Raw genomic sequence first — 23,306 nt, forward strand, 5'->3', positions numbered from 1 at the left:
CTAGGGCACTCCTGTAAGAAAACTGTCCCCCAAGTGGCCAACTGATCTCCCTAAAGTCTGGTGTATATGAAGTCTCTTTTCCAGGTTTAGAAAAAGCAACAAAAAGCACTGAAGCATGAAACAATTAACAGTTAACAAGTAGCTCCAAATTATGCTGGGTCAGAAAGAGAATCAAATGGAGACCTGAAGAAGCTCTGTATGTGGAAGCTGTACATTGTTCAAAGAAAATGAAACTTTTACCCACAGCAGGTTGGTTAATTCCGTTGCACGCTCATTTCACTGCCACATACAAACAGGAAATATACCAAAGGCAATCAAAAAACTGAAGAACTGCATCTTTAGGACAGCATAGAACACGGCACTCAAAGGGTATATTATCCAGAGATGTCCAGTCCAGACAATAATTATGATTGGTGCATGCTACAAACTGTTCCAAGATTTCTGTATTGCAGATCGTCATAAACAAACCCTCTGTTCATGGGCCCCAAGTGGAAACCACAGTCCAAGTATAGCAAAATCAAAGTTTCCCAAGTGCTCACACTCTGCCAGGTTTTCACAAAATGTTATACGTCGCTATCAAATTTGGCAATGGCTATTTAGTAATGTGCCCACATCGAACCTTGTTCCCAAACTCAATTCTTTTATCATTGCTCCCAACAATACAACTCTGATGCCAATTAGCAAAATCTCTAAATGTACCTTTCACGCCCAACCTTAAGTCTTCAAAAGCAATTTATTGAGAGAGTAGGGAGTGGGGGGGGGAGGGGAGTAAACGGGAGGGGGAAAGAGAGAGAGGAGGAGAGAGAAAAGGGGAACTGTGGGGGATCATAGCATGATGGAAGGAGGAGGAAAGATTTTCCCTTTTTTTGCTGCATCTACTGACCATCCCAATAATACTTAATTTCCATAACATAAATTAGTCCAACAGTTCAATCCCTTCTGGATGAGAAAGATCAGATTTGATACTTGATTGCTGAGAAAGTCAAATGGAGGGCACAGCTGAAATAGCTCAGCAGTTTTGTTGGTGCTTTTTAAAACTCCCAAAGTTTGCTTTGACCCGAGTCCCAATTTTCCTAAAAAGGCCAGCTCCATCAGCTTTTTTAATGTACACTAAGTAGTGAAGGCAACATTGAAGAGTTCCTACACCAAGAAAACCACGATCCATCATCTCACGCTACACAAATTGGAAAGCCGGCAGTTTCAATGAAATTGACAACTTAAAAAAATAATGCATAATTGAAAAACAGTCTGAAATAAAGGATCGTAGCCAAGGCGACTAGATTTCAGGATTTATTAGTCTTTTGGGATCACATTATATCATTCAGTTTGCTCTTCTATGGAATCTGAAATCCAAAATCCAACGGTTATGCAAGAGGCACAAATAGCTGTCGTTAAAATTCAGGGAAACTCTTTCGAGTTATCAACAGTCACAGATTGCAACTTCTTTCGAGTACAATCACAGTTCTTGGTTTTCTGGGAGTGGGACATGAACCCACAACCCTCTGATTCAAAGGCGAGGGTGCTATGAACTGAGCCACAGCTGACACCATGAACATAAGAACAGCAGTAGGCCATTCAGCCACTTGAGACTGTTCAACCATTTAATTAGATCATGATTGATCTGTAATCCTAACTACATCCATCTGCCTTGGCTCCATAGCCTTCTATTACCTTTGTCTAGTGAAAAATTGTTGATCTCAGATTTAGTACTAGTTGAGGTAGCATCATTGTTTTTAAGGGAGGGTGTTCCACACTTCTACCACCCTTTGTCTTGCCATTTCACTTGACCTTGCTACTCCCATAGTATCTGATCGCCTCCTTGTATCACTTTCCACCCAAATCCCCCGTGCCCCTCCCAGCCCTATTTTCTTCTGTTTACACCACTGGAAAACACTCGCCTAATTGATTTACTTTCAAAATTCCAACTGTCTAGCCTTTAACCCTCCATTCACCATGACATTTCTGCAGTTACTGATTTGTTCAACCACAACCTCAACTCCACCTTCAATACCCTCATCCCCATTAAAAACATTACTCTCTATCATCCTGGTTGTTCACCCTGGTACAAACCTCATCTCCACCCCCTTAAGCCCAAGGATGCAGAATTGAACATTTATGGTGGACAACTAGTTTAGCCATTCATTACTGTGAAACTCTTGGAACAGTAAGATTCAGTAAGAAGCATTCAGAATCAGAACTGCACATGCTATTAAAACATGGATTCCTTTATTTTCCCTCTGTTGGTATATGGATATGGTAGCCTTAAATGGTTGCATAAAGTAGATAAACACCTTCCAAAAGCTTCATACTTGAAAGTAATGTTTCCTATTGCTCACCATCTTTGTCACCATTGTGAATTTCTTGTGAAGAAACAATAAGAAGCATTCAGAATCATAACTCCACGTGCTGTTAAAACATGTGGTCCTTATTCCCTTTCCAGACTCCCTCAGCTAGTATATGGGTATGGTAGCCTTAAGTGGACAAAATGCAATTTTCAATACACTACAACCACCAGACCTCAATGGCATAAAGCACCATTGGATCCTGCTCACCTCTGCAAAAACAGCTCATTATTCCATGATCATCCTGGAATGCAAATATAACCCCTGGCTTCTTTTCTCTACAGTAAACCGCCTTCCACTTTCTCCTCCAATAAATATGAGCAACTCATGGACTTCGTTGTTACTAAGATTGAGACCATTCAATCAGCTATCTCTGTCACCTTTCTCCCTTTCCCTAGCCCACTGAGTCAATCTTCCTCTAAGATTCCCCCTGCCCTTGTCCTGAACTCGCATATTTCTCTAGTTTCTCTCCAATCACCCCTTACGCCATCTCCAAATTCATCCTGTCCATGAGGCCCACCTCCTCTCTCAACCCTATTCCAACGAAACTACTGGCCACTCAACTTCCCTTCCTAGCTCCCATTTTAGCTGAAATTGTTGATGTTGTCCTCTTTTTAAACACTGTCCTTCCTTCTTCAAATCTGTCATCATCTTTCCCCTCAAAAAAAAACAACGCTCAACTCCTCCACCCTTGCTAACTACCGTCCCATCTCGAACCTCCCTTTCCTCTCCAAAGTCCTTTTGTGCTGTTGCCTGCCAAATCTGTACCCAGCTTTCCCAGAATTCCATGTGTGATTCCTTCCAATCAGGTTTCTGCCATGCCACAGTGTCAAAATGGTTCTTTATCAAAGTCACAAAAGACATCCTATGTAACTGTGACAAAAATAAACTATCACTCCTCAACTCGTCTGCAGCTTTTGACAAGGTGGACCACACCATATTTCTTGACTGGATGGGACTGTACTTACCTGGTTCCATTATTTTTGTCTAACCATAGCCAGAGGATTACCTGCAAAGTCTTATCTTCCCACTTTCATACTGTTATAAATGATCTCCCCAAGGACCTGTCCTTGGCCTCTATTTCTCATTTGCATGCTGCCTCTTGATGACACTATCCAAAAACACATCAGTTTACATTGACAACACCCAGTGCTACCTCAACTCTGCCATTATCTCTAAATTATCAAAACTGCGCGTCTGACATCCAGAAATTTCCTCCAACTAAGTACTGGGAGGAACAAAGCCATTGTCTTCAGTACCCACCAAATTCTGCTCCCTAGTCACCGACTCCATCCCGCTCCTGGCAACTGTCTGAGAGTAAAACAGATTACTCACGACCTTGGTGTCATGAGGCCCCAAGATGAGTTTGCAATCATGTACTCATGCCATCACTTAGACCACCTTCTTCCATCTCCATAACATCACCCAAGACGACCAGTCTTAGCTTATCTGCTGTTGAAATTCTCACCCATACATTTGATACCTCCAGACTTGACTGTTCCAACACATTCCAACACACAACACAGATGCACTCCCATGTTTAACCCTTCATTAACTTGACGACATTCAAAAATCTACTACCTGTGCCCTAACTCTTGCCAAGTCCCTCATCACCACTATGCTCGCTGACCTACATTGGTTCCTGTTTAAGCAACACCTTAATTTTAAAATTCTCAGCCTTGGTTTTGATGTCCATGGCCTCATCATTTCAACCTCTAGGGCAGAATCTTCTGTTCGGCGTCCCGACGTCACAGCGCATCATTCCAATCTTCAGTTCGACGGGCGCACACCGGGATCGGCTGCGCGCCCGCTGAACTGTCAAAGGCCTGTTAAGGCCATTAATGAACTAATTAAAGTACTTGCTAGGGCTGCCCATCCAACCTTAAGTTTGGCAGGCAGGCAGAGCGCCCAGGCGACCATTGCATTTTTCATGGAGCCTCATCCACAGGCAGGATGAGGTTTCTTGAAGAGTTTATTAATTAAATAAAATGTTTTATGAAAATTCATAAACATGTCCCAGCTCACGTGACAATGTCACATGAGGGGACATGTCTGAGTAATTTTATTTTCTTTTTTTCCAATGTTTTATGATGAAATTAATCTTCCCGAGGCACCTCCAGGCTTCAGGGAGGCACATGCGCAAAGGAGCACAGGCCCTGACTCTCCCTCCTCCCACTGTCCACACAGGTAGTGCTGAGCACTTCTGGGCATGCGTCACGCTGGGTGGGCATTAATTGGCCCACCCACCGTAAAATGGTGGCACGCAGCTGATCGCGGGCGGTGATCGACTCCGCGCCCACCCGTGCTCACTCCCGACCGGCCCACCCGACAGGGAGAAAATTCTCCCCCTAATCTCCTGCAGCCCCACAATCCTAAGGTATCTACAGTCCTCTAACTCTGTCATCCTGAGCATCCCTAATTATAACTGTTCCACCATTCGTGGTGTGCTTTCAGTTCCCAATGCTTTAAACTCTGGATCCCTCCCAAAACCTTTCCGCTTCTCTATCTCACTTTCCTCCTTAAAACTTCCCTCTTGGTCTTGGGCCACCTGCCCTGATGTGTCCTTTTGTGGCTTAGTGTCATATTTTGCTTTACAATGCCCCTGTGAAGCACATTCAGATATTTTATTAAGCTAAAGACACTAAATAGGCACAAGTTGTTCCTCTTGTTGTTGAAGCATTTCCTAACGTCTCTCCTGAATGACTAGGCTCTGATTTTAGGGTACGTCCCCTCGTCTTAGACACCCCAATCAGCAGCAGGCTTCTATCTACTCTATCAATACCTTTCAAATTCTAAAACCCTCAATCAAGTAACACCGTAATCTTCCGTATTCCAGAGAATACACGCCTAGTTTATGTAATCTCTTCTCATAATCTAACTCCTGCAGCCTTGATAACATTGTGATGAAATTGCACTGCACTCCTACCAAAGTCAATATATCCATTCTAAAGTGCATTGCCCAGAACTGTACACAATATTCCAGAGGTAGCCTAATTAGAAATTTGTATAGCTGTTGCAAAACTTCCCTTTATATGCTAGCCCTCTGGATAAAAAGGCTAACATTCCATGAGCTCTTTTGATTATTTTTTGTTCCGAACCACTATGTTTTCACTGATCTGTGGACATTGGCTCCAAAGGGTCTCTTTGGATCTTTGATGACCTCACACACTTAGCTGTGTTGAAATCCATCTGCCACAACTCTATCCACTCACTTAACTTGTCAACGTCTCTTTGTAAACATTAATCTGTACCACCAAACTTGGATATTAGTGTTGTCTAGCTCATTAATAAATGTAGAGAATAGTTGAAACCCGAGCAAACCTCCGTCGAATAATTTTCCTTTGAATTCAAGTGCATATACATCAGCCCTATCCTGTTTACAACCATCTAATCCAGCTCCATTGAGTTATTGTCATTAGTTAAATTCCACTTAAGTCTGATATTACAGCAATGATCAAAAAAATAAAAATGCTAGAAATACTGGTCAGGCAGTGGAGACAGAAACAGGAGTTAACGTTTCAGGTTGATAACTTTTCACCAATTAAAAGGTTACCTCAGTTTCTCTTTTCACGGATGCTGCTGGACCTGCTGAGTAGTTCCTACATTTCCTGTTTTCATTTCAGTTTTCCAACACCTGCAGCATTTTGCTTTTGCATTACATCAGTTGCATGAGAGGGAAAGAACTCAAGTACACATGAAGTTGGAATTTTTGCCAGAGATTCCAAGAACGTTAGACAGGAGAAGTGTGCACCAATGGTGAAAATTTTATTTCCTAAGGAGGTTTGATGGAGCATGTATCCCCAGGAAATGTTACATTTTTGACACCTTTTACAGTGCATTTTCCAACTTTAAAGTACTGTGATTTGAAGTCAAGGATAACTTATTTTGAAATGTCTTTGTGGGAGTAAATCTATGGAGGTACTATCAATGAATATAATGTAAACAAAAGTAATCTGCAATCCTACCTGCATCATAAATTATTTGAATAGATATAAATAAAACATTTTAATGCAGAAAATAATGATGCAAAGAACATTATTTTTATATCTGTAAAACTTCTCAAGTGCAGAAAGCCTTCTTATTGAAATTGAAATTAAAGAGCAAAAAACTTAACTACTAATCACAAAGCACACTTAATATGTGTTCCACTAATTAGTCTCTCATTTTCGGCAATGTCAAATCAGATGCATAAAAATGAAATGCGAAGGAAAGAATGATCAGGTTAAGAAAGAAAAACGTGACAGAAAGCAAAAAACGATCCAAACTTTTAAAAATCTCCAACAATTAAAAACAGGAGGAATGGGGTGCCACACATGTAAAAGTAAATTCCAAAGAGGCCTGTTCACAGTAATTAAAACTTATCACTTGTCAAAGGAGTACTTAGACTGAAATGGGCAAGCTCTAAAGTTTTCTGGTGAATTTTGTCTATATCTATCATGCATGTACAGGAACTTCATGCGGTTCAGGCATTTAAACTGGGAGCCAGACAACAAGATGCCATTTTCATGCAGCTTAAGTGGTACATCTGGGACCTCAACTCTGAGGATTTTGCATTTAACTGTGCTCACCTTAGGTTGCTGCGTGATTTGTGCATAAATGGTGGTATGCACCACTAACCTCACCATTATTTTCAACATTAAATTCTGGCCTGTTATCTCAGCCCAAATCCTAGCTCTTGTGCTACTTTAGATAGATGAATGCTTCAACTTGCCTTAGTAACACTGCGCTGTGAGGGAAGGGAGAAAATCTAGTCTCAGGCTCCAATTCTTAACAGTTATCTAAGCTGAACACTGCTTGCTCATAAAGTTTACAACAGTTTTATGTTTGATTGTGCCCTCATCTCAAATACTCAGCCAAACAGTGAAAGCATTGAGAAAACATTGGTGCAGTATTTTTCAAAAGCTGATAATTAACAACCCTGGGACCTGTAAGTAGTGGGCCCAAATTATTCAATAATGATCCAGATCAGCTACGAACTAAATGAATGGTAGAAAAGGCCCTATTTTCCCAATGTCCTGTAGGCAGAGAAAAGCTGTTGTCTTTACCTGGTCTGGCCTATATGTGACTCCAGCCCATCAGCATGACTGACTCTGAACTGTCCTCTAGAGTGGCCTAGCAAACTAGTCATTTGTATATCCATCTTCCCAGGGTAATTTGAAATTAGCAATAAATTGGCAGCCTTGCCATTGATGCCCGTATCACAAGAATTAAGCTTTTAAAAGCAGCAAATTATAAATTAGTATTGATAAAGGCCAGGCAGTGTTAAACGATGTGCAGCATGGGGAGTTCTTCACTGACTCTCAAAGAAAAAAGTGAGAAAACTATGAGCAGAATTTAATGGCCGCAGTGGTAGGCCCGCCCACCAGCTGAAGAGCTAGCGGAAACCCTGCCACAGCCATTCTGAGCACACCTCCAACCCAATATAATGCCAATCATGCACTGATTGGCAAAGAGCTCCTTCAGCAGCTTCAGGGCGAATGTCACACCTCTGAGAATCAGAGGCTAGTAGCTCTGCAGTGCTGGCAGTGCCACCACAGCACAGGCCACTGCTGGTACTGCAGTAGGGCCTAGGAGCAGGATCATCGCTGGAGCCCTGGAAGAAAGGTAGGTGAGGCGGATTTGCTAAAGCCAGTCAGGAAAATGAGAGGTGGGAGAGGGTCAGTTTAAAGTGGCAGATGGGGTTCTTCCCATGTGGGCAGTCCTTGCTGCAAGTGAGTCCCTCGGTTGGGCACAGGCTGCCAAGTAGAAGGGAAACTCCCAACTGCCAAGCCACAAGTATGCCCATGTAGCGTGGCACCTGCCCGCCGCTGCTCAAACCTTCCTGCCCCATTATACGGACCTTCCAACCTCCCAGCCTGCCTCCAAGGGGGAGCATTAAATTCTGCTCTATATTTTGGCTGGGAGGAGAAAATATGTAATTGAAAACACCAAAAGCTTTATCTGGAAAAAGAAGAAATGCTTTAAAACAGTCATACACTAAAATAAACATAGCTGAAAAAAAGAGACAGGCTGTCGATGCTTTTCAACTTGCATTCATCAGGACAGTTTACAAGGATACCAAATCTCAAAGCAAACAACAATTTATACTAATTTTGACACCACCAAACACATAGTAAATCTCTCTGACCATGTACACATGTTCTCATGCATGGCTTCAAGTTTTGATGTGCCTTTGTCCCACATCAAATGGGAACAGGTATTTTCTGAGTTCGAACTCCTCTATTCCCAGCTATCCCACCAGAAACCAGCGTCCAATGAAGACGTTGAATCCTTGAAAACGCACTTAGCTGATCTAGTGCACGCATGTTGCAGGATATCCAACAACTTGGCGGATTTTCATATGCAGTGCGAATATCTGGTAGCATTGCAAAGCTTCGAGGCCAATCCAGACATACATCTCTGAAAAGCCGACAAAGGGACTGGGATAGCTATCCTCAACAAGTGTGACTATATCAACAAAATGCACGCCATTCTTAATAACAGGTCCAAATTTGTACCCATTAGGCCTGCCACTAACCATGACTGCACAGCCCTGCTTGAAAGCAAGTTACAAAAGTGCTTGCACTAAGAGTAACAAGCTGCCTGACGGTGAATAAGATGGGATTTGTCCTCATGGTTCACTGCGTCCACGTATGTATGGGCTGCCCACGACACACGCAAGTGATGTTCCTTAACACCCTATCTTATCTATGACTGATTCTGCACAACATGCGATTGGCCAAGTGGTTCAGTGAATTGCTACAGGCCAAGTGGTTCAGTGAATTGCTACAACCAGTTCTGAGCAAGCTTTCCACGTAGTTTTCCCACAAGTTTTCCATGGCATTGCCATGGGACCCCTCTAGGCCCAGGTCTCGCCAACATCTTTGTTGGTTTCCATGAGAAATGCATAATCGATGGATGATCCCTAACCTGCTCCCCACCTTGCATATTTCCACTATGTAGATGATATGTTTGCTATCTTGGAATCTGCAGCTGCATGCAAGAATTTCCTTACACCCCTTAATGGGCTCCATCCTGTACTCAAATTCACCTTTAAAACAGACCAGTCAAATGAGCTAAAAACAAAAAACTACTGTGGATGCTGGAAATCCAAAACAGAAACAGAATTACCTGGAAAAACTCAGCAGGTCTGGCAGCATCGGCGGAGAAGAAAAGAGTTGACATTTCTATGAGCTCCCTTTCCTGGAAGTGCTAGTTGAGAAAACAGCCAATGGGTTCGCAAGCTCACTTTCACTGGTCAATATATGCGTCGGGTTTCCTACAGTTCCACGCACAATAAGTTTGGCCTTATTGGCAACCTCGTAAAAAGGGCCTGAGCCATTTACTCAACGTGCAAGCTTGATGCCAAAATAGACTAATCAAAGCTATCCTGCGGGATAATGGCTACTCTGATCAGATAATTGCCTAAGGCTACCACTTTCAGTCTTGAAAATTGCCCAGTTTACCTCAGATTACCCTGGAAGGGTAAGGTGACTCAAAAATTTGAGAAACAGATGAAGCCAGCCGTTTCATGCTGCTACTATGCAGTAGTAACATGAGTGGTATTCACAACTAACAGGATTCTGTAGTCAAGCCAAAAATATGTTCTGCCTACCACACAAATGATAAATGTAGTATATGAATTTCAGTGCCAGTGTGATGCCAGGTACTTAGGCCATACGTCCCATCGACTGGTGGATTGTATCAAACAGCACGTCCCTTTGGCTGTTCGCAAAAGGCAAAGTACAGTCTGTTTCCCAACCAGCCTGTACTTGCAAAATTCAGAACATAGAATCCAACATTAGATGTGATTTTGTAACTCAACAACATTGGCTAAACAATCCTGATTGTGCTAAGAATTACACTGACAACCAATACAAGATTATCAATTGGGCTCACAGTGTGGCTCACTTACATGTGCTGGAAGCTACATATATTCACACACAGGGCCCCGTCCTTTGCAGTGCATCTTTTTCAACTAAACAAAAGCTTAGGGCAGAGCCATTCCCTGGTGGCAACGCCTTGACTAGTGTCAACCTGCCGGGTTTGAATCTAAGCAAAAGCTTGGCAGTTAACTGTTCCCTGGTGCATGCTCCATGGCAACGCCTCGACCAACCAGATTCCACTTGCCAGCCAATCAGCACCCTCTTCTCATGCAAGGTAAATCATTGTTCCTTTTGAGATTTGGCATTCTTGCGAATCTGTCCTGATGAGTGCAAGACAAAAAGCTTCAACAGTATGTTTCTTTTTTCAGCAAAACTCAAGTTCTGTGCTACCAAGTAACTATTTGAAATAAACATCTTCTGCTCTCGTTTTACATAGGATGGACAAAATGAATGCGTTGGTGGGGGTGGACGAGCATGGAAGAGCATGGAAATCACAGCAAGAAAGATACCTACATGACCTATAAGTGTCTTAATTATGAACAATGAAAAATATACCAATAAGATGGCAAGCACACCTATTATCAATTAACACATTTTCAACACTTGCAGCAAGTGGTTCTTCACTAGTTTGTAAATTCCAAGGTAACCCTTCTTCAGGTAAGCTCGAGGATAACTGTCCTTCTCTTGTGGCTTTGTTCATATTTATACAATCTATATATTGAGGTAGTAATGAAGAAAATGGCATGAATGTTATCTAGCCTTAATTTTGAGTATGTGCACAACTTTGAAAATGCACAAAATGTCTGCTCGAATGATTTTACTTTAAATAACTGATATTGTGACAGCATCTTTCCATATTAAATCCCACTTCACCAAGCCTTGCCTTTCAACCTACTATTCAGTAGGTAGAGAGATGCAAAGGTAGGTGCAGACTGGTAAGTTGCCAATGTTGTATGTTCTGATTGCCATACCCGTTCTTGAGATCCTCCAATTTCATGGAATGCCCATGCACAAGAACTAATTGGCTTAAGTGCTGAATCACATTCAGCAGACAGGAATGTGGGGCAAAAAACCCTTGGGTAAGTAATTCCAATGTAAGGGCTAAATTTTGATATTCACTTTACATTGAGATAACAGTTTACAGTTGTTACTCTATGCTATTTACCCCAGAACAAAGTCCCCAGTCTAACTCAAGTTTGCATGAAGCACCAGTCTTTAGACTTGACCTTTCTGTCAGAAACCAGGAAAAAGCTACTGAGCTTACTCTTAGGCCCTGAAATTACTTTTGTGCATTAATAAAAGACACACTTCATTGCTTACATCCAATTCATTTGTCTGCTATTTTAATGGAGGCATTAATGTATTCATTTACAAGTTAAATGCCTCTTAAGAATTAAAAATGAATTATATGCAAAATTTAAGTGTTTGTTCACTGATACTTACACAGTATTACAACGCCTCAGTATTTAAAACTCTCATTACTTAGATAACAAGCTAATCATGCTATTTCAGCTTAGTTTGATTTTAGAAAATGTTAATTTCATGTGCTAATCAAGCCCCTTCCTCAGTCAGTAAAGGATTAATGATGATATCCAAGGCCAAATGCTCCTAGAATTTACCCGATTTACAAATGACAAAACACTGCTCATTATTTTGGGTTTTATTCAAATATCCCCAACATATTCAGTGGAGTGATGGTGCCATCCAACAATGGACATCCTCCAGTGAAATTGTATTAATTTTAAAACTGCAGTGACAGCATTTTTTATTTTGCTGCCGATTACAAGGGATATTACAGTTTGATTTACAAAGCAAAAGATTCTTTACTGGCTGGCTTTAAATCCTTCAGTATTCAGCTGTCAAAGCTGTAATATTTCTCAACTGAAATTAGAATGATCATTGCCATGTACTAAGTGGATTTTAATAGGCAAGAACAAAATAATTTGTGGCACTAAGTTGACCCCAAAACAGTATACATACTGTGAAAGTAGTGTTCTGTACTTTGTCAATCTGCAGTTTCAACACCAAATAAAGATCACAATTGGCTGTTCCAGGGAGTTGATTTTAAAATGTATATGGTAAAATATATTGACAATCCAATTAGTCTCTTCTGGCTAAACTCCTCTTTTATCTCAGTTACATTATGACAACTTAATAGGTAGAAATGGCCTCACATCTGAGGCAAGGCCACAGTAGCTGAACAACCATGTCTTCAAATTTTAATTGAGAGTAAATGTCTCCTCTTAGGTTTATCACCAGTAAATACTACTGCATTAAAATTGCTGCTGCAGTTGAAGTAATCTGCTACAAAATGTATATCAAACTGTTTTATTGTGCTGAAGCACTGCAGAGATAATAAAAAGTACTGCAAGTTTAATACATGAAATGTTAACTACACAGTTACTATGCTAAAAAGAAAATTGATTTGTGCCATTTAGAAATTTTTTGTCTTTTTCTTTTAAAAAAAATACGAGTATATTGCAAACCTACGAAAATCCTTCAGACAGTGTTTGGTCCTCTTCATTGTTGCAATCAGTCTTCATATCAAGTAACAGACATTTCTCCCATCCACAGACTGAGCATTTGGTACTCCTTGGAGGACAGCCAGTGGTTGAGTTGAAGGAGGAGAGCTCAGAGTAGGACAGAAACCCAAAACATATTCCTTCAATCATTGGCAGCCTTTATGACTCCTAATAGTGCCATGCATAACTAGTAACTTACAAAACAATCATTACTACAGATCACCTGTTGGGCCAAAGGATAAAGATAATGTTCAGTCTACCACTGAGTCATGGAGAGAGTGGGCAGGAAGGAGGAAGAAAAATCAGCAGGGTTTCCAATGACCCAGCTGTAAAGTGTATGTGAACTTTTAGGTGAGGACAGGATCATGTTTGGCTAAACAGTTAATCTTTCCTGTTCAAGCTCTTAAAAGAATGATGACTAGAACAAAGAACTGCGGGGAGGGGAGCCCATGGATCCATAGCCCAAGAAAAAAATGAATACCTTCATAAAAAAAGAGAAATTGACAAAAAAAGGTAGCTTAAAAAAAATCATACTTAATAATGTAACTTTAAAATATATCCTTTTTTTAAGGAAAATATCGATAATAATGGAAAAGCAGTTATGCTGGTTACTGAGAGCTAACTAACTTCGCAGATGATTACTTTTAATGTACAATATACGCTTGGAACACAATTTAAAATATGTAAATGCAAACTGTAATTAGTCTAAAGAATCAATGATCTAGGTTACGCTGCTTTTACAAGTCTTTGCAATGAACATTGAAAGCTTTATCTGCTGTTAAGATTGTGGAAAAAGATGATGAGAAGGTGGGCTGTTCAGAGGAAGACAGCAACACTCATTTGTGCATTCAAGATTTCTTACTCTCTCACACAACTGAAAAGCTTAATACATGTTACTGCCTTCCTCTAATAAATGTTTTTATTTTCAAGCATATGGTAGAATAAGACAAACAGCAAGAATAAATGCAGTGACTTAGAACTTTAGGAGCTATATTTATCCTCTAAGTACAGCTTGACCATTAAACAGGTGTTTACTGCAAACACATGTTGAGACTTTAATTAAGAGCGAACTGTGCCGAATTGGAGAGTTTTATTCCTTCCTCCATTTTTGTGAATATTGATGCCACTTCTTCAACATCCTTGAAATGGGGATTTCAAAATGTTTCATATCTAACAATAATTAGAATTAAAATTCAATTTTGCAGTTTATTGATCGAAGCAAAGCAGAGTTGGGACGGATTGAAATTCTCTAGTAGAACTGTGGACTTTTGAGAAGTTCAAGAAGGGAGTCAAAATCATTAAACTGACCGGCAAAATGTTTAATATTTTTAAATGCATAAAGTTTGAAAAGCTAAGCTCATCTGGTTGCATTGGGTTCAGTCTCATTGGCTGCCCCAGTTAGACGTTTCTCCTTTGGTAAATGGACAGCTCGCGACAATTTTAATATTTAGGGTGAATTTGTTACATCAGAATTCAAAAACCCAAAGACATCCCAGCATCATGGCGGAATAGCGACTGTTATTAACAAATGATTGGAAGAGTAATGCAACAAAAAAAATCAACTAACTCCCCTGCTAAAATTTATCTCACTCATGCTGTTGTTAATTTATTTATCTCTTCCACCATTGAGCACTGAATAATCAAACATCGGTCAAATGAAACTGACCTGTGTAAGCAGCTGGCCTGTTTCTCAGCAGTAGTGCCATTTCCAAGCTCCTTGGATCAGCACCATCAATAGTAGATTATGGCAGAGTTTCCAACAAATTCTAGCTTTGAATTGGGGCAAACAATGGTCTTATGGCAAATGTTGCCAATAATCTAATTGCAACAAATTAGCCCTAAATGCTGTCAGCATAAGAAGCATCGTCAATGGCCAGAATGGTAATTGCAAAACTAAAAAATTCACAAATATGTGTTTGAGTTAACATTAAATGAGATCCAAGATAGTCAATGGTCATACTAGCTAGACAACACTTGCATAGTTTTTAAATAGCATAGTCTTTGCCTGAAGCTCTACTTTCAGAAAATAATTTCTGCTCACAGCTACCCTTTACTGTGAATATTCTAATTTGTACAAGTGGACCTGGTACTGCATTGTCATCCTTATTTTAGGGTGATTTTGTCCTCATTAAGACGGCGCTCGAGAGTAGAGGAGCTTCTCTCTCTAATTTTTCCCACTCATCATCAGCGTCAAGTAGTTCAAGTTCTGGTACAGTATAACCATTTACAAGGCAAAACACTCTTTACACTAACCCAATAATTAACTCCAACCTCAAAATTACACCACTTACTGTAACAGAACACTTATCCTTATGGTCTCTGAGCGAGATTGTAATTAGATGTCAAATTAGTGGCACATTTCTACTAGGAACTAGACTAAGACTGCTCAAACAAATTTCATCTAGAACAGTTACAGCCAACAGACAGAGCAGGTTTTCACACACACGAACATATGAATTAGGAGCAAGAGTAGGCCATTCGGCCCCACGTGCCTGCTCCGACATTTGGTAAGGTCTTGGCTGATCTGATTATGGCCTCAGCTCCAATTTCCTATCTACCCCCTATACTCTGATTCCCTTTTATTAGTCCAGAATTTATCTAACTCTGCTTTAAAAATATTTGGTGAACCCTGCCACCAGTGCTCTCTTGGGAAGAGAATTCCACAGACTCCAGTTCCTCTAAGAGAAAAAGAAATCTCATCTCTGTTTTATATGGGAGCGCACTTATTTTTAAACTGTGTCCCCTAGTTCTAGTCTCTCCCGCAGGGGGAAGCATCCTTTCAGCATCCACCCTGTCAAGTCCCCTCAGGGTCTTATATGTTTCAATAAGATCACCTCTCATTCTTTTAAATTCCAATGGGTACGAACCCAACCTGTTCTAACCCTTCCTCATAAGATAACCCAGGAATCAGTCAAGTCAACCTTCTCTTTAGTGATTCTAGTGCAATTATGTAATTTCTTAAATAAGGAGACCAAAACTGTACATGTCCTGTACAACTGTAGCAAACTTCCCTATGTTCTATTCTCTTTGCAATAAACAACATTTCGCTTGCCTTCCTAATCACTTGCTGTACTCAAAAACTAACTTTTTGTGATTCATATACTAGGGTACCCAGATCCTTCAGTACAGTAGAGTTCAGTAATCTTCTTCATTTAAATAATATGCTGTTTTTCTATTCTTCCTGCCAAAATTGTCAAGTTCACATTTTCCCACATGACACACGATCTGCCAAATTTTTGCCCACTCACTTAGCTTATTTATATCCCTTTGCAGACTCCTTATGTCCTCTTCACAACTTACTCTCCTACCTATCTTTGTGTCATCATCAAATTTAGCAACCAGACATTCGGTCCCTTCATCCAAGTCATTGATATAGATTGTAAATAGTTGAGGCCCCAGGCATTGATTCCTGTGGCACTTTGCTTGTTACATCTTGCCAACCCAAAAATGGCCCATTGTTAGTTAACCAATCCTCTGTCCATGCTAATATGTTACACCCTACACCTTGAGCTCTTCATTCCGTAAGACTGGGAGGGGTATGAGATTAATCCAAAAGTTTAAAAGACAGTGTATTTTCTTGAAGATGATGAAAAGCTGGGAATGAGAAAAGGACAATTGGTTCATCCTTCTTGTATGTTAACTTCATCACATTGTAGTTTTATTCTGAGCAAGCCCAAAAATGACTTCCATCTTTTCCAGCTAAAAACGTTATATAAATGTCACATGACACTACACAGAAGTGCAATAATATAAAAACAACTGCTGAGCCAAAGGAGGAAATTCTAGGAGGGACAAAACGTTTAGCCAGGGCACAGATTTAAGGAAAAGCTTATTGGCAAATTAGGAGATGGAGATACCGAGAGGTTTAGGGTGCGAATTCCAGAGGTTAGGGTCTAGACGACAGAAGGCATGGCTCCCAATGGTGGGGTGAAGAGGGTCAGGGATTCATAAGAGGTCTGGTGTTGGAGGAATGCAGAGTTATCAAAGGGTTCTAGGGTAGAGAAGGATATAGAGATAGTAAAGGGTGAGGCCACTGAAGGCATTTAAAACACAAAGATAACTATTTAAAAGTTTAGGTACTGGGAGACTGACAACCAATGTGGGTCAGAATGGACAGGAATGACCTTGTGCAGAATTGGATTCAGGTGGCTAAATTTTAGATGAGCTGAAGTTCATGGAGTTTGGAGAATAAAAAAATTGATGAGGGAGAGCATTAGAATAGTTGAGCCCAGAAGGGACAATGTCATCGGTGAGGCTTTCAGCAGCAGATAGGCTGAGGAAGGACCAGAGGTGTATGATATTGCAGATGAGAAAGGAAGTGGTCTTTATGACAGGATATAGGGTTCAGCTCGGGATCAAATAGAAGATCAAAAATTCAAGCCGTCTGGCTCAACCTGAGAGTGAGAGTGGGGAGGGTGATGGAATTGATGGCAATGATATGGAATTAGTTGCAGGGACCAAAGCCAATAATTTTGTGAGACCAATATTTAACTGGAGGAACTATAGTAAAGTAATTCGGAACTGGATGCCAGACAACCCTGACAACAAAACTTTGATAAAGGGATCAAGGGAGTGCTGGAGAGACAGAGCTAGATGTCATCAGTGTACACCCTGACCCATGACTTTGCATGGTGTCACCAAGGGATAGCACGTAGATGAGGACGGGGAGGATGAGACTAAGGATACTTCCTTGGGGAAGGCATTGCTGGAGATGTTTTGACTATGATTAGATAAGTAAAAGTGAATATAACCGAAGGCAGTCAACCATGTTACGATCTCCATAGAGACCATTAACTTTAAAAACAGTTGATAGCTGAAAGGATGACAAGATTTCACAATTTAAGACTTTTACTGTAAAAAAGAGTAAAGGTACTATTAACTGAACACTTTTTTGTTGGCAGCTTATACTTTAAGTTACACAACAGAACTTTCCCCTTTTACTTTTAAGACAAACAATCCACTTCACAGGTAAAATTTACACTGTCTCTTAAGTAGCCATTCAATTTTCCCAGGCCCAGTCTGAAAAGATACTTAGCTCCTGAAGGTTTTCTTCCATTCCTTTCCTTTCCGAGTCTGGTAACTTTTAACCCCAGAACTATCTTTCACAGCGAGGGCTCTTCCTGGAGCCTCTCCCTCTAGCACAAGTCAGGTGAATCTTCCAGCCTCATTTCAAATCCTCATGAATTGGGTCTCATCAATCTGAGTGCCTGCTCCCATTCACGTTCCTACATGGTGAATTACAGAGACCTTCAGCCTCTAGCTGCTCCCCTTCTCCCAGGTCCTGGCAGATTGCCTGTGTCTGAGTGTTTCAGGGAAATCTTAGAAACCCTTCCCCTCTCAAAGCCCATCTCCATGGCAACATGAAGCACAGGGACCTTGTATCCAGGTAGAAATGCTGATTAACTATCAAGACCCCAACACTCTTTTATATTGGAAGTAAATTGGCAGTTTAAAGCACAACTGTTTATAATCTGGCATTCTAAACACCTTCCTGGGATTTTGGAGATGAGCAATCTAACCACTGTAAGCACAGATGCTGCTGCCATTGTCTCCAAGTGTGAGCAGCAAAACAACCTGGGCTTCCCTTTAATCTTTAAAAGGCATGTCGCCCAGGCCGGTTGTTAGGCAGACTTCATAGCAGGTCACATGCCCGCCCCCCCCCCCCCCCCCACCCCCCCCACCCCCCCACCCCTTTCATTTTACCCTAAATCAAACACAGTCCCAAAACATGACAATCTGTTACAACTGTGTCAAAGCAAGAGATGCATTAGGTCAACGAGGAGCAGTGCATCATGGTCAAAAATTATGCTCTTTGTAACTTTGATTAGGGTCATTTCAATGTAGTGTCAGGGTTGGAAATCTGGTTGGAGAAATTCAAACATGTAGTTGTAATTAAGATGGGTACAATTATGGGAGGTTTTTTTTTTAAACTTTTGAATTTTAAATTTACATTAGAATTTGAAGTAAACATTTTCAGATTGGAATTAATCTAATTCCAAGAATTATGATCATTTGGTGAAACAGATACTTTCATCTGTCTAGCACTTTATGTATAATTTTTTTTACATTCAAGAATTTGAGAGAGAAAAAGGTGGTTGGCAATGGAATGACAGTTTGCGAGGGTTGAGAGTAGGTGTTTTGAAGTGGGATGATGATAACAGTTTTGTAGGGAAAAGGGCAGTACCTGAGGAGAGGGAACCATTTACATCGTCAGCTGGTATGGGGCCAGGAAGAGAAGTTGGCGTTCAGCAGGTTAGTGGAAAGGGGTTAAAGGAGCAGTGATGAGTCTCATGGACAGGATGAGCTTGGAGGTAGCATTAGGAGAAATAAAGAAAAAGGCTCAAAAGAGACAGGGGTTCAGGGATAGGACAGCAACAGAAAGGGGCCAACCAACAGAGACAGTGAAAAGATGGTTTCAATCTTAATGACAAAGCCCAGGAGCTCATCACACTTATTGTTGGAGGCAAGGGCAGGGCAAGAGGGACTGAGCGGGGTGATTAGTAGTGGACAAAAGCTGCCAATAGCTATCGGTGCTTTCTAGAATATTCTGAACCGGAGTAGTCTTGGCAGAGAAGGGAAAGGCCTGGTAATACTTGATGTGGTCCAACTTAGTCTGGCAATGTATGGTTGAAACAGCTGTATCCCAGATACGTTCAAGTATGCATTCCTTGGGCTTGAGAGGGTAAAATGTTTAAAGGTGACAATCGGATTTAAAAGGGTAGATATAGAGAAACTATTTCCTCTGGTGTCAGTATCCAGAATAGGGGGCACAGTCCCAAAATCAGAGCCAGGCCAGTCAGGATGAAAAATCAGGAAACATTTTTGACACAAAGGATAAAAGGCTGGTGGCGTGGGTCAACTGAAATTTTAAGACTGAAATCCATACATTTTTGTTAGGTGAGGGTATGAAAGGATATGATTCAAAGGCACATTTAATTATAATAACTCTAGCAAAGCAATATGAGAAGGAAAGAGAGAGTAAAGCAAAAACAAAAATAATGAACAAACCTGATTCCCAGATTCATTGTTTCAGCAGTTCCAATCATACTAATAGCTAGAAGCATGTTGTTACAGATCTTTGCTGCCTGTAAACGAAGGTCACAATGGATGAAAGTGGTAAATAACTTTAAAATGATGTGTGCACTTAAATACCAAAAAAACAAATTCCTGCAACGATTCAAAATGTTGTCAGGAAATTTAAAATGAGCTGACCTGGAAGTATCTTAACCTTCAGTTACTCCTGAAACAACCAGCTCGATTTACAGATATAAACCTCCCAACTTTGGGTGGGAAATTTCACTTCACTAACAGTGCAAAATGGGTAAATTAGAAGCCCGTTTTACACCCTACCCAATTATCAACTCTACTGATTTCTAGAAAATAAAATTGGATGGAGTGTAAAGCAGGTTGCTGATTCGCTGTTATTCATTCTGTGCTACCGCCAAATTCAAATTACACCACGCCCTCAAGTCTCTTCTGAGATGGGCAGCACATGCTGTATATTATTGACACTTCTTATTAATTTAGCACCCCCATTTAGCTATAATCTCCATGCTTTACATTTACATTTATTAACACTTACAAAAAAAAAACTACTCAAAGTGAGATTCTGACACTAGGGAGTATTTAACTTGATCAGATGACGTGGTTACATACTCAAATCCAATTTCTCCTTTTCATTACCTGTCCAGTTCCAACCTCTCCACAGTAAACCACATTGGTTCCCATGCAGCTCAGCAATTCTTTGGCTGCATTAAATTCTCCTTCCAATCCCCCAACCATGAACGTGAGGTTGCCAGCCCGTGCAGCCCCGACACCTGAAAGAGTCACATAACCATTGGTATTAAAAGATTTGTAATTTTTTTTCTTTAGTCCCTTCAACATGCCTTATCTAAAAACAAGCACAATAATTACACAAGCATAGTCAAAGCTTGCGAACAGAATTCGATTAATCATAGGCCAAGTTTTTATTCTGGACTAGGGATTGATAAATAGCTTCATAGTGTCATTTATTAGACCTGAACTAATGCTGACAACACTCCTCAGCTGGTTAATCTTTCGACAGCTGCAGTTTTTCAGTTGTATAAACACTTATGTTAGATGAAGGAATAATACATTAATACAGGCAAAATGTAATTTGGGAAATGGTTGATAAATCTTTAGTAACAAATCCTTACAAAAATATTCTATACATCAATTCCCTCACCAGGTCAAATGTGAAGGAAGGTATTTTTGTTAAAAATCAAATCTGTGCATCTTATAGGGTCTCCTAGTAGTGAAAGCAATTCAGGTCGCAGGTAATGCAATATAAAAATTACCTTGAATGTCTGTTCATCAAATATCTAGCCTTCTAATAAAAAAATCTGCAGCTCATTTCAAGCATGAATAGTTTAGTCCTCTCTTCTCTTTCAAACCTCAATCATTAATACAGCTCTTTAAAAGCTAACACCAACCTTTCACTGGTCTAATGGGTTCAGTTCAATCCCCGTTTTACAACAGCAGGTTTTGGTTAGTATGAAGCTGTCTGAATTTTGCCTGCTTCTTATTTTAGGTCCCTATTGTGGTTAAAGAAGAAATAAAAGTTCAAGTAAGCTCTTAAGGATTTTATACACACTTCTTACTTAAAGTGCTAGACGGATAAAAGTACGTTTCACCAAATGATGACAATTCTTGGAATTAGATTAATTCCAATCTGAAAATGTTGACTTCAAATTCCACCGACAGTGAAAATGTATTTAGCAAATATATTTTAGCTGTTTTTGTAATGGATACATCAGGTGCAAAGTAAAGTGATGCAGAAGTGACACTTAGTATGCAATGTCTGCACTGCTGTCTTCAAAAGGTAATCAGACACAATCATTTTCTACAGATGCAGCTTCACTTAGGGGCTGCTGTCACTGGAGCCATTTACGACTTGTTATGGTGTCTCTATTGTTTACCAATGACATTTTCTGAAAGGGAGACAGCTGGGATGGAAGGCTGGTAGCAAAAGAACAATATAATCCTGTGAAGGTAATCAACAAACTTGTGTGTGTTAATTAACTTTACACTTTATCATGTTCAATTAGTTTTCTTTTTTGCCAAAGATAAGCATGCACAATTGGTTTAAGACCATGCCATGTTTTATTTGTAACCAGTTTCTGGTGTCATTCCCATTTCTGTGTTTGACAGTTCTCCAGAGGCTTCATATGCACAGATGTATGACTCTGTGTATGCCTTAGTCAATCTAAATCAGTTTAAAATACACCTCTTTATTTAGGGACTGATTTAAATCTTCATGCCTATTCCCTGTATAAGGGAAACTGAATTCTGCAATCCTATTCCACAAGATATTATTGCTATATATTGTTAAAATAATTTATCTATTTATTTTGTGTCTATCCCTCTACGAGTGTCACTTTGTATTCATACTACATTGCATCTGCTTATGCACTCTGCTTATTAATATTTTATCCTTTTGATTATATTTCATGGGTGATCATTTTCTGATTGAGTCTCAAAAGGGTATCAGCTCTCTGAACCCCCCCATTGATCATCCCTCACTTAGTTATAGTTAGAAAATTATAGTGAAATAAAGTCAAATTAACGCACGACACAGCTATAAGACTAGTCCCCTCTAGCTGCCAGTCAGTGGACTGTCTTCAGTTTCGTGCAATCAGGGTGAAGGTTCTGGTCCTAAAGTCTGATCTTGTGGTTGAGGGTGTATTTGGCATCACCACATTTAGTTTTTTTTAATTAATGCATCTTTTAAATATATGTGCATAACCTTGTACTGTACAATTTATTTTTCCCACTTTATACTGGTCAGATTCAATCTGTGGTAGTTTCAAGAAAAGTAGATCCAGAGTCAGTGCATCAGCATCTTGGTTCTCTGAATGAACCAAAAACATGAAAATAAAAAAAATGTTGGGCCTTTGAGGATTCGCCCTTATTACAAACACATGCTAGTTGTAAAGACAAACAGTACAGAGTTTAAAGTTAATTGTGGTAAAAATAGGGCAGAATTTTAAATGCCAAAGGGAGGACGTGGTCAGGTGTGGGTGGGGGGCGTTAAAGTTCCGAAAAATACCAGTGGTCAGAAACCCAAGATGATCCTGCTCGCTTCCAGGTTTAACCAGGGCACGTTTGGGGGTGATTGGGAAACCCCTGTGGAGCTGTTACATCATTTAAATACTTAATGAATCAATTATTTGAGTCTTTAAACCTGAATTCTACCTTTAGCAGCTAGTGCACAGGTTTCATGAGCTGCGTAGTACTTGCCAGGGTGAACAAGGCAAGAGCACAGCAGGGAGCTACGGCTCATTGAAGCCAATGGTCTTGAAAGCCTTAAAACAGTGGAACTGCATAGATGCCAGCCTGCCTATGTGAAAGGCTTGTGCTCACAGCACTTGTTCTGAGAATGTGCCTTCACTGCTTCACAGGCGATTTCCAAATGTTTGGAGTCATTTCACCTAACTTGGACTTTCCTTACCTTGATCTGATCTTCTTTGCTGTCAGTTTTCACTGTAGTTTGGGAGCATCTTATGTGGCTTGACCTTGAATCTCTGAAGATGAACAAGAGGAGATGGACCAGCAAC

At 40.3% G+C, this 23,306-nt stretch overlaps 2 protein-coding genes across 3 annotated transcripts in view; one reads left to right on the forward strand and one right to left on the reverse strand.

Annotated features, from left to right (window-relative positions):
• The window catches only part of tax1bp1b (Tax1 (human T-cell leukemia virus type I) binding protein 1b), a 711,119-nt gene that overhangs the window by 410,033 nt on the left and 277,780 nt on the right, over window positions 1-23,306 (forward strand). The gene's annotated exons all lie outside the window — the stretch shown is intronic.
• Window positions 1-23,306, reverse strand: part of hibadhb (3-hydroxyisobutyrate dehydrogenase b) — a 145,971-nt gene that overhangs the window by 39,047 nt on the left and 83,618 nt on the right. For both annotated transcript variants that reach the window (XM_078539015.1, XM_078539016.1), the window contains 2 exons: window positions 20,413-20,546; window positions 19,738-19,814 (listed from right to left, as the gene is read on the reverse strand). In XM_078539015.1, the coding sequence (XP_078395141.1) occupies window positions 19,738-19,814; window positions 20,413-20,546 (211 nt within the window). The remainder of the gene's footprint in view (window positions 1-19,737; window positions 19,815-20,412; window positions 20,547-23,306) is intronic.

This window comes from Cetorhinus maximus, chromosome 3 (assembly GCF_964194155.1).
Source record: "Cetorhinus maximus chromosome 3, sCetMax3.hap1.1, whole genome shotgun sequence".
Taxonomy (NCBI): domain Eukaryota; kingdom Metazoa; phylum Chordata; class Chondrichthyes; order Lamniformes; family Cetorhinidae; genus Cetorhinus; species Cetorhinus maximus.